At 37.3% G+C, this 15,072-nt stretch overlaps 2 protein-coding genes across 3 annotated transcripts in view; both read left to right on the top strand.

Moving 5' to 3' along the window:
* Positions 1-861: 861 nt before the first annotated feature.
* On the top strand, positions 862-13,565 carry fbln5 (fibulin 5). 2 transcript variants are annotated; one of them, XM_016276718.1, is made up of 12 exons: positions 862-1,198; positions 1,550-1,671; positions 2,151-2,205; positions 2,456-2,504; positions 2,597-2,917; positions 9,060-9,182; positions 10,748-10,864; positions 10,960-11,076; positions 11,245-11,367; positions 11,873-11,999; positions 12,111-12,306; positions 13,149-13,565. In XM_016276718.1, exons 3-12 carry the CDS (start codon positions 2,152-2,154, stop codon positions 13,308-13,310), a joined length of 1,389 nt encoding a protein of 462 aa, XP_016132204.1. In that variant the 5' UTR covers positions 862-1,198; positions 1,550-1,671; position 2,151; the 3' UTR covers positions 13,311-13,565. The 2 variants fall into 2 exon arrangements, with proteins under 2 accessions (XP_016132204.1, XP_016132203.1); XM_016276717.1 differs by lacking the exon at positions 1,550-1,671.
* Positions 13,566-14,396: 831 nt separating this feature from the next.
* LOC107588684 (tandem C2 domains nuclear protein-like) overlaps positions 14,397-15,072 on the top strand; it is a 26,500-nt gene continuing 25,824 nt past the window's right edge. Inside the window, exons 1-2 of the mRNA XM_016276894.1 lie at positions 14,397-14,420; positions 14,976-15,051. Of these exons, the coding sequence (XP_016132380.1) occupies positions 14,985-15,051 (67 nt within the window). The 5' untranslated portion in view covers positions 14,397-14,420; positions 14,976-14,984. The remainder of the gene's footprint in view (positions 14,421-14,975; positions 15,052-15,072) is intronic.

Raw genomic sequence — 15,072 nt, forward strand, 5'->3', positions numbered from 1 at the left:
ATAAGATGCAGGCCAGGGTGACACTTACTGTGATCATGTCCAATCAGTGGGCAGAAATAAACTTTTATAAATAAATGTATATAGGCCCTTGATAATTTTTGACAAGAAATCTATTAAGGTTCCATTTTTTAGGTTAATAGAAAAACAGCTAAATTAAGGTTTCAAAAATTGTGACACAAATTGTCATTTATAGTGTCACTCTGCGCCGTTGGCTCTGGTATCGTGTCACTAACACAGTTTCATGTTCATTTAATTTAATTATTATACTTTTTGTGAAATAAACTATTTTGTAATAAAGGCTATTTGTGATATGTACATTTTTGGAAATGTAAAGTGAAACAAACTTTCGAAATTCCGCTAATACTTGTCGCACTGGAGAGCAGTCATGGTCACATACAATATAGGCCTACACTAACTAGAGTTTATTTTATGTAAATACATGTTCTGTCTGTCTGTCTTTTTACACACCTAGTCAGAATTTTATGTCCTTAAAGTAACTTTTTTATTTATTTTTGGCTAACAGCCTGAACGAATATCTCATAGTGATGATGGTTGAAGCGGTCTGTCTGGCGTGAGGACTCCACACCATAACGTACAGTAGTCTCCTCTAAATTTAAGCAGGCTGGTGAGCCTTACAATTTAATGATGCGTCATTTTATAGATTCTTTGCTCGGTTTTCCTCACTGCCTTCTTCCTTCTCCTCGTTTGGGTCTGTAGCAGCTCCCTGTGCGCGCTTTCGTTCCAAAGGGGGCTGTCTGTCTTTGATGGGATCCAGCTGTTGGCCAAGTGCTCTGGGGGCCCGTTTATTTGCATTGCTAAACAATCCGTGCAGTGGGCCGAGTACGGAGAAATACAGCAAGTTTTCTCTTTTTTATATAGTAAGACCCTCCTCTTACTATTGGTCAATGTTCTCACACGTTCCTGCCATCGGTCGACAGGGCGGCCGCATCGGGTGACCAAAGCCAAGTGTCTCGACATTCAAGTGAACGCGCGTACGCGGAGGGGGCGCTTTGGGCACTTCGTTTTGCGCTTTGGGTATTGCGAGCCTGTAAAGGTAGTAAAACCACAAAGATCAACTCGTTTCCTACTGCGAGGGGTTTACGGGTCGGCGGTGTGACTTTCTTTCCAAGGGAACCACAAGGATCCACATAAACATGTTATTTGAACTACGTGGCTTGAGTTGGTCGACCAACAAAAGGTGAGTTTAATTAGTCAGCTGGTGATTCATGACAAGCTGTTTTAGCATACATTACTTACAACTAACTTGTATCTAGCTACTAAGTAATCAACTGACTATTGATTAGATATTAGTACTTATTTCAGTAGTGACTATATCTATTCAATTAGTCAGTAGTACTTCTTCATTTGCTGTTAGCTACCATTCCAGTAGTGACAAGTAACTATTCCATTGCTACCTGCCATTGATTCAATTCCTATTCTTGCTTGTCATATGCTTATCTAATAGCTTGTCATATCATATGTACTAAGTATTCTGAATGATTCATATTCATACTAATGTCCAATAAATAGCTGTCTTCAATTTCTTTAGAACAAATACTAATACCAATGTATAGTGAAACTGGAAAGGATACTAGCAACAATTGGAATACCTACTAGTCAGAAGTGAACTGTTAATAGCTGCTGAACCACAGATCCCAAAATAATTTTGTGGTAAGACATTTCTATTTTGTTACCAGCAACAATGGAATAGTTACTTGTCACTATTGGGATAGTAACTAGTACCAAATTAAGAAGTGCTGGTATCTGATGCATATGTAACTGAATTGATACTAGTAACTATTGGAATAAGTATTTTATTTACCTAAAAAAAACAAGAAGACCCTACTAGTGACATATTTAACAGATGTTAGTCACTAGTGGATTACTTACTAGACAATAAGAGAGAGTATCAAAACCGATATTAGATATTTTTAAGGATTAAATGTGATCATTGTCATGGTGCTTCAAAAGAAAATGTAAACCATGAAAATAAGTTTGTAAAAATGATCAAATTTATATAAGAGTGTTTGTTGATATTCTTGGTTTTGAATGGACATTCAGTGCTTATTCCAATGAATGAAACTTAAATATTTTCACGTGTTTTTAATGTTCAGAATGATTTACCAAGGTATTTTGTTTTTTATTTATAGAATGTTGTCCATTTTAATATGTATCATATGCTGCATTCACTCCGGGAAAAGTCAGGTAAGTGAATTTTGTTTTGAGTCATTCAAGCTAGGCACTGTTGCTCAACTTGTGTCGTAATAAGAGTGCCTTGCTTGTTTTTTTGTTGTTGTTGTTTTTTGCTTTTCCAGTTCTGTTGTACATCTTTAACATAAACATTAACTTTAGCATACGATAGCAATATCAAGCTACTTCAACATAACTACTTAAAGAACTCCATAAACTGCTGTTTATCTATTGGATTGACTATAAAATGCCTGTTTCTCTCCAGACTTGTACAGATGGATTTACTTATGACCGCCGTGCCAGACAGTGTATCGGTTAGTGGCACTTCTGCCATGTTATTAAAATGTTCATTGAAACTTGTGTTTCAAATACAGCTGTTTATGCCACCTCTAACATATGCTTTCAGACATTGATGAGTGCCGGACACTGCCAGACCCGTGTCGGGGTGACATGCAGTGTGTAAATCAGAACGGTGGATACCTGTGCATCCCCCGCGGACTCTACTCCCAATCCTATGCCCGGAACAGTCCACGTTCCTATCCTGAGCCTTCCTATCCTGAAGAGTCCTACCCTGACAGATCATTGGGATATTCAGAACCATTCATTCCTAACGTTCCCCCTGTTGGAGCAGGTCCTGGTCCAGGCCCCGGTCCAAGCTACCCAATAGTGAGCCGGTCCACTCCCTGCATCCTTGGATATACACTTGGTGCCGATGGCACTTGTATTGGTAAGTTTGCCTCATGTTCCTATACATTCCTCTATCCTCTATCCCAAACTTATTGATAATGTTAGTTAAAGGGATAGTTCACCCAAAAATGAAAATTTGATGTTTATCTGCTTACCCCCAGAGCATCCAAGATGTAGGTGACTTTGTTTCTTCAGTAGAACACAAACGAAGATTTTTAACTCAAACCGTTGCAGTCTGTCAGTCTTATAATGGAAGTGAATGGGAATCACGGCTTTGAGAGTCAAAATAAAACATACACAAACAAAACCAAATTAAACCCTGCGGCTCGTGGCGATATATTGATGTGTAAAGACACAAAACGATCGGTCTGTGGAAGAAACTGAACAGTATTTATATCTTTTTTTACCTCTGATGCACTGCAATGTCTGAACTGTCCTGAACATGTCCTGAGCGCTTCTTCTTGCTTTATGGCAGATCTTAGACTTATAAGTGCATTACCGCCACCTATCTCTCAAATGGACCATTGACACTCTATCTACAATCTCAATTAGGAGTGTCAAGGGTCCATTTGAGAGATAGGTGGTGGTAATGCACTTATAAGTCTGCGATCTGCCATAAAACAAGAAGAAGAAGAAGATGTGTCACACGCCGGCTGTCGAGCACGCGCTCAGGACGCGCTCAGGACAGTTCAGACATTGCAGACATTGCAGTGCATCAGAGGTAAAAAAAACTATATAAATACTGTTCAGTTTCTTGCACAGACTGATCGTTTCGTGTCTTTACACATCAATATTTCGCCACGAGCCGCAAGGTTTAGTTTGGTTTTGTTTGTGTATGTTTTTTTTTTTTACTCTCAAAGCCGTGATTCCCATTCACTTCCATTATAAGACTGATAGATTGCAACGGTTTGAGTTAAAAAATCTTCGTTTGTGTTCTACTGAAGAAACAAAGTCACCTACACCTTGGATGCCCTGGGGGTAAGCAGATAAACATCAAATTTTCATTTTTGGGTGAACTATACCTTTAAAGTTGGCACTTGAAAGGTTGCTAGTTCAAATCCAGAAGATTTGATACACATTCCTGGCTTGTCAGGCAGTCTTAGTGTGCCTGGCCCACCAAATAATGATCTTGACTGCTTTTAGTTTATCATCCAGACCAGGTCAACCATTTAAATTTTTTTTTCTATTTTTGTAAATAAATATATATGCATGCACAATATATCTTCAAAAATGTAATTTATGACTTCATTTAATTTGCATTTAAAAAAATTTTAAATCTTGAGAAACATAACTTCATTCAGTTAGTCATGTGTTGCTGACTTTGTAAATTGGCTGGTATTGTATGGCTTTGCTAATCAAGTCCAATCAGTATAATCAACCACAGCTGGACTCAAATGAAGGTGTAGAACCGTCTCAAGGATGATCAGAAGAAATGGAGAGCCCCTGAGTTAAATATATGAGTGTCACAGCAAAGGGTCTGAATACTTAGGATCATGTGATATTTCAGTTTTTCTTTTTTAATAAATCTGCAAAAATGTCAACAATTCTGTGTTTTTCTGTCAATATGGGGTGCTGTGTGTACATTAATGAGGAAAAAAAATTAACTTAAATGATTTTAGCAAATGGCTGCAATATAACAAAGAGTGAAAAATTTAAGGGGGTCTGAATACTTTCCGTACCCACTGTATGTTAATAATATTTTACCATATATTACTACAGCCACTGTAACAATGTCAACTAATGCCAAATGTGCTTATTAGATTAACTTTAGTTGTAGATGTTTATTCAGCAACTTTTGCATACAAGTGTGCTTATATGTCAGAATGAAATTGAGATCAAGTTAAATTTATGACTAACAGAACAAAAACTAGTCACTGAATACGTTCTACTATCTGATGAACAAGAACACCTTACTAGTGACAATTTGAATAGACACGAGTCACTATTGGATTATTAACTAAATAAAATAACAGATAAATAAGTTTTAAACATTATAATGCCCTGTCATAGTGCTTTAAAAGAATATATGATACATGATAGAGTACCAGATCCAAGAACTTCATACATTCTGGCGTATATAAAGCCATTTTTTTATAGTAAATAACTCAAGCTAAGAATAAGACTTGTGGGCTCATGTTTACTTCATTTTCTGCAATGGTCCATGGGTCTTCTCACTCTGAAATGAGGCAAAGACCCAGTTCTGTGCTGGACTGTAATTTAGTAATGGCTGCGGTGGGCTGAGTGGCATCTTAAAGACTTCAGCAGAATGAATCTCGTAATTTGGACTGGATCAGTCATTAGTGTGGAACCACAAAATACTGTGGAACCTCAGAACAAACTACATCTTGTGAAGAGGCAGGAAGACACACAGGAACTGGCATTTAGCCCTGCTTACTGGGATCCAACTTTACAATTCAACGAGACTGTTTTAGAGTGTCTTACTCACCGTCGTAAATCATCAGTTTGTAACTGACTCTATGTGGTCTGCTTCTGTTGAAGCTGTTGAGCTGAATGTGGTGTCTGTGATATCTCCTGGGATTTATTGCTTTCATCTAGATAGGTGTTATATATTGTGCTGTCGAAATCTTTACGCGTGTCAGCGTGGTGACCTATTTCACGTGCCATATGATAAATGGTAGCACAAATGACTGTTTGCTGTATTTTTCAATATGGTCTGCGGATTTGTCTCGAATTGGTGCCAGCCTTTGCAGTTAATGCATTCTCCAGTCCTCGCTTGCTCCTCTGCAGAATCACAAAATTATAGATTTGTTACCTTTTAAGCCCAAGACAGTCATGTTATAAAGAAGATACACGCACAGATAAGCTCATGAATGTGCTTATGCGGATATACACATGTCCTGACCTGGGAAAAACTTGGACTGAGTAATGAAGATGAATGTTGTGTGCTGTGTTAAATTTTGGACACAGATAATGGTCTTATAGAGCCACTGAGACATTCAGTACAACAGCATTTCATAAAGACAAACCATTGTGATCTCAGCATCTGTGGTTGCTTGTGCCAAACATGAAGTCAGTGGTTGTTGAATGCGATCTGCCATTGAGCAGCTGCTCAATTTGTGTTCTTTGTACAGTGTGTTTGTTATTTATGTTAAGGGATGCTGTTATGGAACAGAAATCGTACAGGAAGTACGTAGTGTTACACCATAACATCATTCATCTTAATGAATGCCTTCTTCTTGCCAGTGGCGCTAAGGCTTGAAGGACTAAAACAGTCAACCCAGTCAGTGCCTGAAATGTGCTATCATAAATCCCATCAATCCTGTGTTTAGCCTCAGTAAAGCTTATAGGCACTTCTAAAATCCATGCAAACCTCTGAAAGACAGTTCAGTTCAGGAGAAACTTGAGAAAAGAAGATCTAAAGCTCACTTGTGATTCAGGAATGTGGATGCTTTGCATAAAATCCCAAATTCAAGAGCTTAAATTATCTTATTCTGGGTGGGAACTTGAAAAATGTCCAAAATGATTTGATTTGTCAAGTTGAAACTTGCCTACGCAGGCTGTAGGACTGTAACTGGTGTCTGTCAGCAAATGTGGAGTGGCTCTAGTACCGCAGACTAATTAATGTGCTCTAGCTTAGTGGGACGTCTGGAAATTGAGGTATGATGTCAGTATTATTTCTGAGTCATTGAAATTTATATGTAATACTATTTTTTTGTTTTAAATATACACTAGCATTCATAAGTTTGGGGTTGGTAAGTTTTTTTTAATGTTTTTGAAAGAAGTCTCTCGTGCATTTATATGATAAACATACAGTAAAAACAGTAATATTATGAAATCAATTTTCTGTATTTTTGTAGATTTAAAGTTGTAATTTATTCTTGTGGTGGCAAAGCTGAATTCTTATCAGGTATTACTCTGAAAAAAAGTTGTGCTGCTTAATATTTTTATGGAAAACCTGATATCGTTTTTTTCCCCAGGCTTGTATAATGAATGCATTCATTTTAAATAGAAATCTTTAAATGAAGTAATTTTAAATGTCTTTGTTGTAACTTTTGATAAATTCAAGAAATCCTCATTAAAAAGATGTATTAATTTCTTGCAAAAATTTTTTTTTAAATCTACATGACTTTTGAATAGTAGCAAATAAAGAGTTTTTTTTTTTTGGTGTATCAACCATGCGTTTTGTGTTTTCTGTGCAAAGTCAGTGTAGGATGGTGTAGATCAAGCTGAAAGAGTTGAGCAGCTCCTAAGAGTTGCTGGAGATATTTCAGATTTTTCAGATAAGGAAAATGTGATTGCTTATTGTACTTTTCTCTATTGTTTTACTGTATTTCACGTTCAAATTAGACTCTCCTTGTGGCTGCACTAGACATTCCACACTAAACATAATTGCTACTCTGGCTCACTGTACACCTCACGTTAGTTTAATGATTCCAGCTAATTCACATGGGCTGTGTGAAGTGTTGCTTGTCCGGCCTGCTTGAACTATTGCAGTGGTGGACTGTAAATGCCTTTGATATAATTTTAACAGTCAGTGTTTGGCAACAGATCTCGGACATTAAATCTCTGGAATGAAGATGTGCGTCTAGAAGCAAGAGTTTTGAGTTGGTGCCAGATTCTTGGGTCCTGGATTGACCTCAACCTGTTTGTTCATATTAATCATCTACACGTTTTCCATGCCTGAAAAGTTTAGTCTTGCATATGTCTCTTTAGATTGATGAATTGTTTTGCTTTAATAAGACAAGCATGTTGTGTGAGTATGAATTATAATACCCGTCATTCATATAAATTCCCCGTCCTCTTGCGTATTTGTTTGTTGATTTTGCTTTCAGCTAGCAATTAAAACGTTATGAGCGCAGTTTAACACATTTACCATGTGCAAATCCATTTCACAGAATTGTAGATTTTCCAAATATGAGGAAAGTCTTTAGATTTCGTCTGGGCATACTTTTAAGGGATTGAATATCTCTGATGTGAAGATTAGATTTAATGACCTCAGCAACATCTGGTTTGTGGGCCTCTTGTTAAATTTAACGAATTGTACCGTAGTAAACTTGTTAAAAGTCTAGTAAAAGTCATGATTCTGACCACATGAATGATATCACCCGTCAACATTTCATATCATTGATCTCTCTTCCTCTTTTACATGCAGACACGTTTCCCTCTCTTTCATTTACACACCATGTCTTTCCTCTGACCCTCATTTAAATCTTGTGCAAAATTTACTGCACAGTCTCTGCATCAGATCTGATCTCCAAAATGCTGGCATTCCTAGAATGCTCCAGATCCGTTCACCTCAGATCAGACGTCTGTGATAGTGCACATGTAATCCAGATGCTCTCCTTCACGCTCCGGGGCCTAGCTGGGCCTCATGTGGCCGCATCTCTGCTACCAGACCTGGCTGTAATGATTCCACCTCATAATAATGCTTTGTGATGTCTATAATAGTTAAGAATCTGAGCTGCTAACACAAAAGTTCAGTTCCAGGTAGGTGTAATGCAAAGCAAGTGACTACCTTTGCGATTATACTGTACAGTCAGATGCTTTCATTGAAATGCCAAATGCAAGTGAATGGGTCATTTTAAAGTGCACAAGTAACTTACTATTATGGAATTTCAGCTTGGTTTGCCAGGACCCATTGCATCACTCTACCCATATAGTAACAGTGGGACTGTTGGCAGCTTTAACCAAAATAAACTAATTATCTGGCTTTCACACGGTCCAGCCCCCCAAATCCATCACGCCCTCATCACTTTCATAGTAACATTTGCTTACTTTTAAAACATGTGACTTCATGGTCTGAGAACCAAGGGTGATTTTTCGGGTATTTTTAAAGCATATGATGCCCTCATAAGGAATTGTGCTGATAATGTGTGAGCGAGAGTGGAACAGAGAGATATGAACTCCAGTTTTGGAAATGCATTGTGTAAGACTAGCTATTTGTGTAAGATGTGATAGTAAGGTAAGATTTATGAGGTCGGGATGGAGTTCGAGGTGTAACAGACCTGCTAAGCTTAAAGTAAAGAACATCTGTCCACAGAGGGCAAGCTATCAGTGGGACAGATGACGTATTCTGTATCAGTATTCTGATGATAATGAAACATTTAAGTGTTGTGAAGTTACATACATCAAGGCGAATTGTTTTAGGTGAGTTTCTAAAGTGGATAGTGGTGGGAAAAGTACAAGTGGGAGCTGACTGTGGCTATCTTTCATTTTTTTAGATGTTGACGAATGTGAGGCAGAGTCACACCAGTGTAACCCGACTCAGGTGTGTATAAATACAGCCGGTGGATATACCTGCTCATGTACTGAGGGCTACTGGCTGGTGGGTGGACAGTGCCAAGGTAAGATTTACAGACATTATGAATGGACAGTTTGATGTTATATGCTTTAATTTGTGATGTCTACATGTGACACAACATGAACACGGTAAATCCTTTAATAAAGCAGTTTTCGTTATGTTAAAGTACACTGCCGTTCAAAACATTGAGGTAAGTAAGATTTTGTTAAAATAACTAATATTATATCATTCAGCAAGGATGTATAAAACTAATCAAAAGTGAGAGTAAAGTTACAAAAGATTTCTATTTCAAATCAGTGTTGTTCTTTTGATCTATTTTTCCCCTCACAGAATCCTAAAAAGTGCATCATGATTTCTACAAAAAATATTAAACAGCACAACTATTTTAAACATGAATAATTATAAGAAATTAAGGTAAGATTTATGAGGCCGGGATGGAGTTCGAGGTGTCACAGACCTGCTAAGCTTAAAGCAAAGAACATCTGTCCACAGAGGGCAAGCTATCAGTGGGACAGATGACGTATTCTGTATCAGTATTCTGATGATAATGAAACATTTAAGTGTTGTGAAGTTACATACATCAAGGCGAATTGTTTTAGGTGAGTTTCTAAAGTGGATAGTGGTGGGAAAAGTACAAGTGGGAGCTGACTGTGGCTATCTTTCATTTTTTTAGATGTTGACGAATGTGAGGCAGAGTCACACCAGTGTAACCCGACTCAGGTGTGTATAAATACAGCCGGTGGATATACCTGCTCATGTACTGAGGGCTACTGGCTGGTGGGTGGACAGTGCCAAGGTAAGATTTACAGACATTATGAATGGACAGTTTGATGTTATATGCTTTAATTTGTGATGTCTACATGTGACACAACATGAACACGGTAAATCCTTTAATAAAGCAGTTTTCGTTATGTTAAAGTACACTGCCGTTCAAAACATTGAGGTAAGTAAGATTTTGTTAAAATAACTAATATTATATCATTCAGCAAGGATGTATAAAACTAATCAAAAGTGAGAGTAAAGTTACAAAAGATTTCTATTTCAAATCAGTGTTGTTCTTTTGATCTATTTTTCCCCTCACAGAATCCTAAAAAGTGCATCATGATTTCTACAAAAAATATTAAACAGCACAACTATTTTAAACATGAATAATTATAAGAAATGTTTCATGAGCACTAAATCAGCATATTAGGATGATTTCTGATGGATCATGTGACACTGAAGCCTGGAATTATGGCTGCTGAAAATTCAGCTTTGCTAACACAGGAATAACTTACATTTTAATGTACACAAAAATAGAACAATTTATTTTCAATTTTAGTCATATTTCACAATATTACTGCTTTTACTGTATTTTTGATCAAATAAATGCAGCCTTGGTGAGCGTAAGAGACTTGTAAAAACATAAAAATTCTTACCGACCCCAAACTTTTGAACAGTAGTGTAAAAAAAAAAAAGGTTAAATTATATGACCATTCAAATTGTTACTTTGTTTGTTTGATGTTTAAATAATGAAATAATCCAGTCTTATTTGACACCAAACAATGTCTTAATTCAGTTGTGACTACTGTTTGCGTATTTAGTGCTCTCTAACTCACCTTTCTTTAGACGTTGATGAGTGTCGCTATGGTTACTGCCAGCAGCTGTGCGCTAATGTCCCTGGCTCATATTCCTGCTCCTGTAGCCCTGGATTCCTTCTTAATGCTGATAGCAGGACATGCCAAGGTGCACACATACACAAGAACATCATTATTGTTTCATTTGAGAGTTTACTGAAAATCTTGACATCTGCCATCTTCTTCCTCTTCCTGCCTCGCCAGATGTGGACGAGTGTGAGACAAACCCATGCTCTCACGGCTGTTTGAACACATACGGCTCATTCATGTGCACCTGTGATGAGGGCTTCGAGCTCGCCTCTGATGGGACCACCTGCAATGGTAATAAGAGGAGGAGAAGAGACGATAAGAATAGAGAGAGACAGGGGACCAAGAACAATTTAGAGCTTTTAGAGAAAGGTTTAAGATGTGTGTTGCTTGATTTTGTATGTGGGACTGTGTGCATTGATAGTGTGTGATGTGTCTGTCTTTATCACTACCCATCCTTAGATCTGGACGAGTGCAGTTTCTCAGACTTCCTTTGTCAGCACACGTGTGTGAACACGCCAGGATCATTCTCCTGCATTTGTCCGCCTGGATATTACGTGTATGAGGATGGAAGGAGCTGTGAAGGTATCTCTACATTTTTATTTTGTGTGCTTCTTTCAATGTGATTTTGTTCCATCATTTATATTGTGTTATAAATGTTTTTCTAAGTGTTCGTAGTTGCATTTCTCCTTGTTGTGACTCAAATGTGGAATATTTCTCAAATTAAACCATTAAAACTAAAATATGTCTTCACATTTTTGTGTCAAGTGCAGTTTTTCAGAGAGATAAACCGTTTTGTGTTGTATATGATGCTAATAGCAATGACTTGCTTCATTTTCCTTCAGTATGCATAATATGTATATATGTGTGTATAGAGAGAGAGACTTTTAAAAAAATAAAATCAAGAAGGAAGTTTCATAGCGAGTAAGAAATATTTATGGCCATTTTCTCAGGTAATTTGCTGAGAGTAGCTATTTCATATCTGCTGCACCATTTAGCTTCCTTGACGTTGTAGTTATTGTTGCTGCTGTTAATGATCTTGATGATATTGATAACCTGACTTCTGTCTGTTGTGTGTTTGATTTTCAAGACCTCAATGAATGTGAGTCTGGTAACAACACCTGTACAACAGCACAAGTGTGTTTCAATTTCCAGGGAGGTTACACATGTCTAGACCCTCTTAGATGTAATCCACCTTACATAGAGCTCAGTGACAAGTGAGTTCATGAATGTTGACAAAAGAAAACCTGTTTGCTTTAGTCAGTCATTTGACTTTTTATTGAACAGTTGCAGCATGTTCTGAATATACTTCTCTCTTTCTCTCTCAGTCAGTGCATGTGCTCTGCGGAGAATCCCGCTTGTCGGGAACAACCCTTCACTATTCTGTACAGACATATGGATTTGTCTTCTGGCCGCAGTGTTCCTGCTGATATATTTCAAATGCAGGCCACCACACGTTACCCTGGAGCATTTTACATCTTTCAGATCAAGTCTGGCAACGAGGGGCGAGAGTTTTACATGCGGGTAAATGGGCTTCTGTTTGTATAACTGATGCCTGTTATAAAACACCTTCATTACTGTTCAAAAGTTTGTGGTCAACCATTTTTAAAAAATAAATTAATACTTTTATTCAGGATGCGTTCATTTGATCAAAAGTGATAATAAAGTCAATTATAATATTACAAAATATTTCTATTTTAAATAAATGCTGTTCTTTTGAAGAATCCTGAAAAAAATATGGATCACACTTTCAATAAAAATTAATTAAACAACTGTTTTAAATTAAAATAGTAAGAAATGTTTATTGAGCACCAAATTAATAATAATAAGATAATAAGAATAATAAGAAATGTTTCTTGAGCAGCAAATCAGCATATTAGAATGATTTCTGAAGGATCATGTGACACTGAAGACTGAAGTAAAAATTCAGCTTTGCCATCACAAGAATAAATTACATTTTAAAATGATTTACTTATTTAAAATTTTAATAATATTTTACAATATTACTGTATTTTTGATCAAATAAATGCAGCTATGGTGAGTATAAGAGAAGTCTTTCAAAAACGATTAAAACATCTTACAGACTGCATACTTTTTAATGTTAGTTTATATATAAAGGTGATCACTAGAGGGAGCTGTAGGATTTCTGTGAGCCTGGTAAAATTACTCTGGAGCCAAACCACAAAATCTTTATGGGTCCTAGGAGTCCCTTAGCTAATCAAATATCAGTTGAAATTGTTGAAAGGGTTTGTTTTCATATAATTTGTCCATGTGGGCAAGCAGTGTTTCAACTCTGAAGAGAAAGAGTGACAGACTCGGAATGAATTTAAAAAATATGAAAACATTCTTTCCCTTTTTTTCCACAGCAAACCAGTAATATCAGTGCAACTTTGGTTCTGGCCCGGCCCATTAAAGGACCGAAGACTATCGTTCTAGATCTAGAGATGGTTACGGTTAACAACGTCATCAACTTCCGTGGCAGTTCAATAATCCGCCTCACAGTATTTGTCTCTGAACATCCATTCTGAGGCTTTATAAATGAACCTCTGACCTCTCACCTCTTCATGGCCCCATACCTCTATCTTGGACTTCCTGTTACTGCACTACCCGTCAGGCAGCTGCATTTCCTCATTTTGTTTGTTCTGTGGATCTGGACTCTCATGTGGTCTTCACCGTCTCTGTCTGCTCTGTAGTGGGCTGAGCTTGTGCTGATGTTTGATATTTCATAATGCAGGTTTTTCATTAGGCTGCCTGGCTGTCATTGTCATCTGCAGCCACACACATGTACCAGTACACAGAAGAATATTTATGTTGTGTTTTTTCTTGTTTGTTCTACACTTCCCATTGTGCTTTTTCTTGCCACAATTGCAGATCCTTAAGTGTCTTGTTTTTTTTCTTGTTGTAAAGCTGGATTTGTTTTTCTACTTTTAGTGGCACCTGTGTCACATGTTCTCACTGTGAATGGGAGTATTTGAACGCCGCTTTCATTTGTTCTTGACCTTTTATGACCCCAAGCAGTGAGAGCGCTGCCAGGCTTGCACATGCTACAAAATCACGCTTTTGAAAATGTTCTAATTAACTCTTGACAGGAGTCTGCAGCGCACCTCCAGCACCCATTTCCCAGGGAAGTCTAAAAAAAAAAAGTCTTTGTTTTGGCTCAGAATTTCCTCTGTGTATCTGTTTTTATTTGACAGGTAAAGAGAGCCTGGTCAATCAATAAACACAAATTTGATGACCTGAACTTTTGTTGGTTTGTGTTTACTATTAGCAAATTTAGATTCGTTCCTAGAAAGTTTTGGCATTTGATAAAATGAGGATAATAAGCCAAGGACCTGAATTTTGATGTAGGCCTACATATTAGTTATCAAGGGGTCAATAACAACAGGGTTTTGAATGTGTAAATATTTGAGGAATTAATATACATATTATGCGTGTGACTGACTGAGTAGGAGTGTAAACTTTCGTTCGTGTCACAGTGATCAAAAGAGTGGTGTATTTGTCCTCAGCAGCGTTATTAAGGACCGGCGGACACTAGGACCCAACCGTAGGCAGAAGTTTTGGTGCTCACTGGAGGCTTCAGACGCACCTGCCGCACTCGCGAGCTCAGAGATTTCAGCTCCTCGCGGACAGCCGCACAGGTACGTACAACCTTATTCACAAACATGATGTTCTTTGTCAAAAAGAAGGGGGAAAAAAGCGGTTATTCATAATTGTTGAAATAATTATAACCGTATTATATATCCTATTTAGCCTATATGTATTTCTGCAACTTTGGGCTACTGCGGGCACTTTTATGCCTCAGCTTTTTTTTGCTGTTGTTAAATGCCTTTACCATTTATTTTTGCTAATTTTCTGATTTCTTTGCTGTGTAGATTGTACTGTTTTACCGTTATCCCAGACACAACTTTCAATCTTACCACGAAAATTCATTATAAATGACATTTTCAGTCATTTTGAAAGTGCCTTATTTGTGGCCTCATTTCCACTACAGCAACCAATGTTGCCATTTTTTTCTCTCTCAAAAATGTATTTATTTTCACCACAAAATTACACACGAAACATAAGCTGACGTGATGATATTGACATTGTGTTGGGAATGTTTGTGACTAGAAAAGATAGAATTCTGTCCACTGTAGTACAGTTTCATGTTCATTCATTCATTTTTATGTGATTGGTTTGTGATTTTTGTAAAGATCATCAACATGACAGAATGTATCAAAGACTGCTGCAGGACATTTATGTCCAAGAAGAACGAGCCAGAGATTCAGAGTAAGTCTCTCTCTCTCTCTC

This window comes from Sinocyclocheilus grahami, unplaced genomic scaffold (genome assembly GCF_001515645.1).
Source record: "Sinocyclocheilus grahami isolate Dianchi unplaced genomic scaffold, SAMN03320097.WGS_v1.1 scaffold106.1, whole genome shotgun sequence".
NCBI lineage: Eukaryota > Metazoa > Chordata > Actinopteri > Cypriniformes > Cyprinidae > Sinocyclocheilus > Sinocyclocheilus grahami.

What these genes read in the sequence shown, in the direction of transcription:
- fbln5 (XM_016276717.1), top strand. Translation starts at nt 1,155, where the DNA reads ATGTTATTTGAACTACGTGGCTTGAGTTGGTCGACCAACAAAAG. An exon ending in TTCACTCCGGGAAAAGTCAG is followed by an intron (nt 2,206 to 2,455) that starts GTAAGTGAATTT and finishes GTTTCTCTCCAG; the next exon opens with ACTTGTACAGATGGATTTAC. An exon ending in TGCCGATGGCACTTGTATTG is followed by an intron (nt 2,918 to 9,059) that starts GTAAGTTTGCCT and finishes TCATTTTTTTAG; the next exon opens with ATGTTGACGAATGTGAGGCA.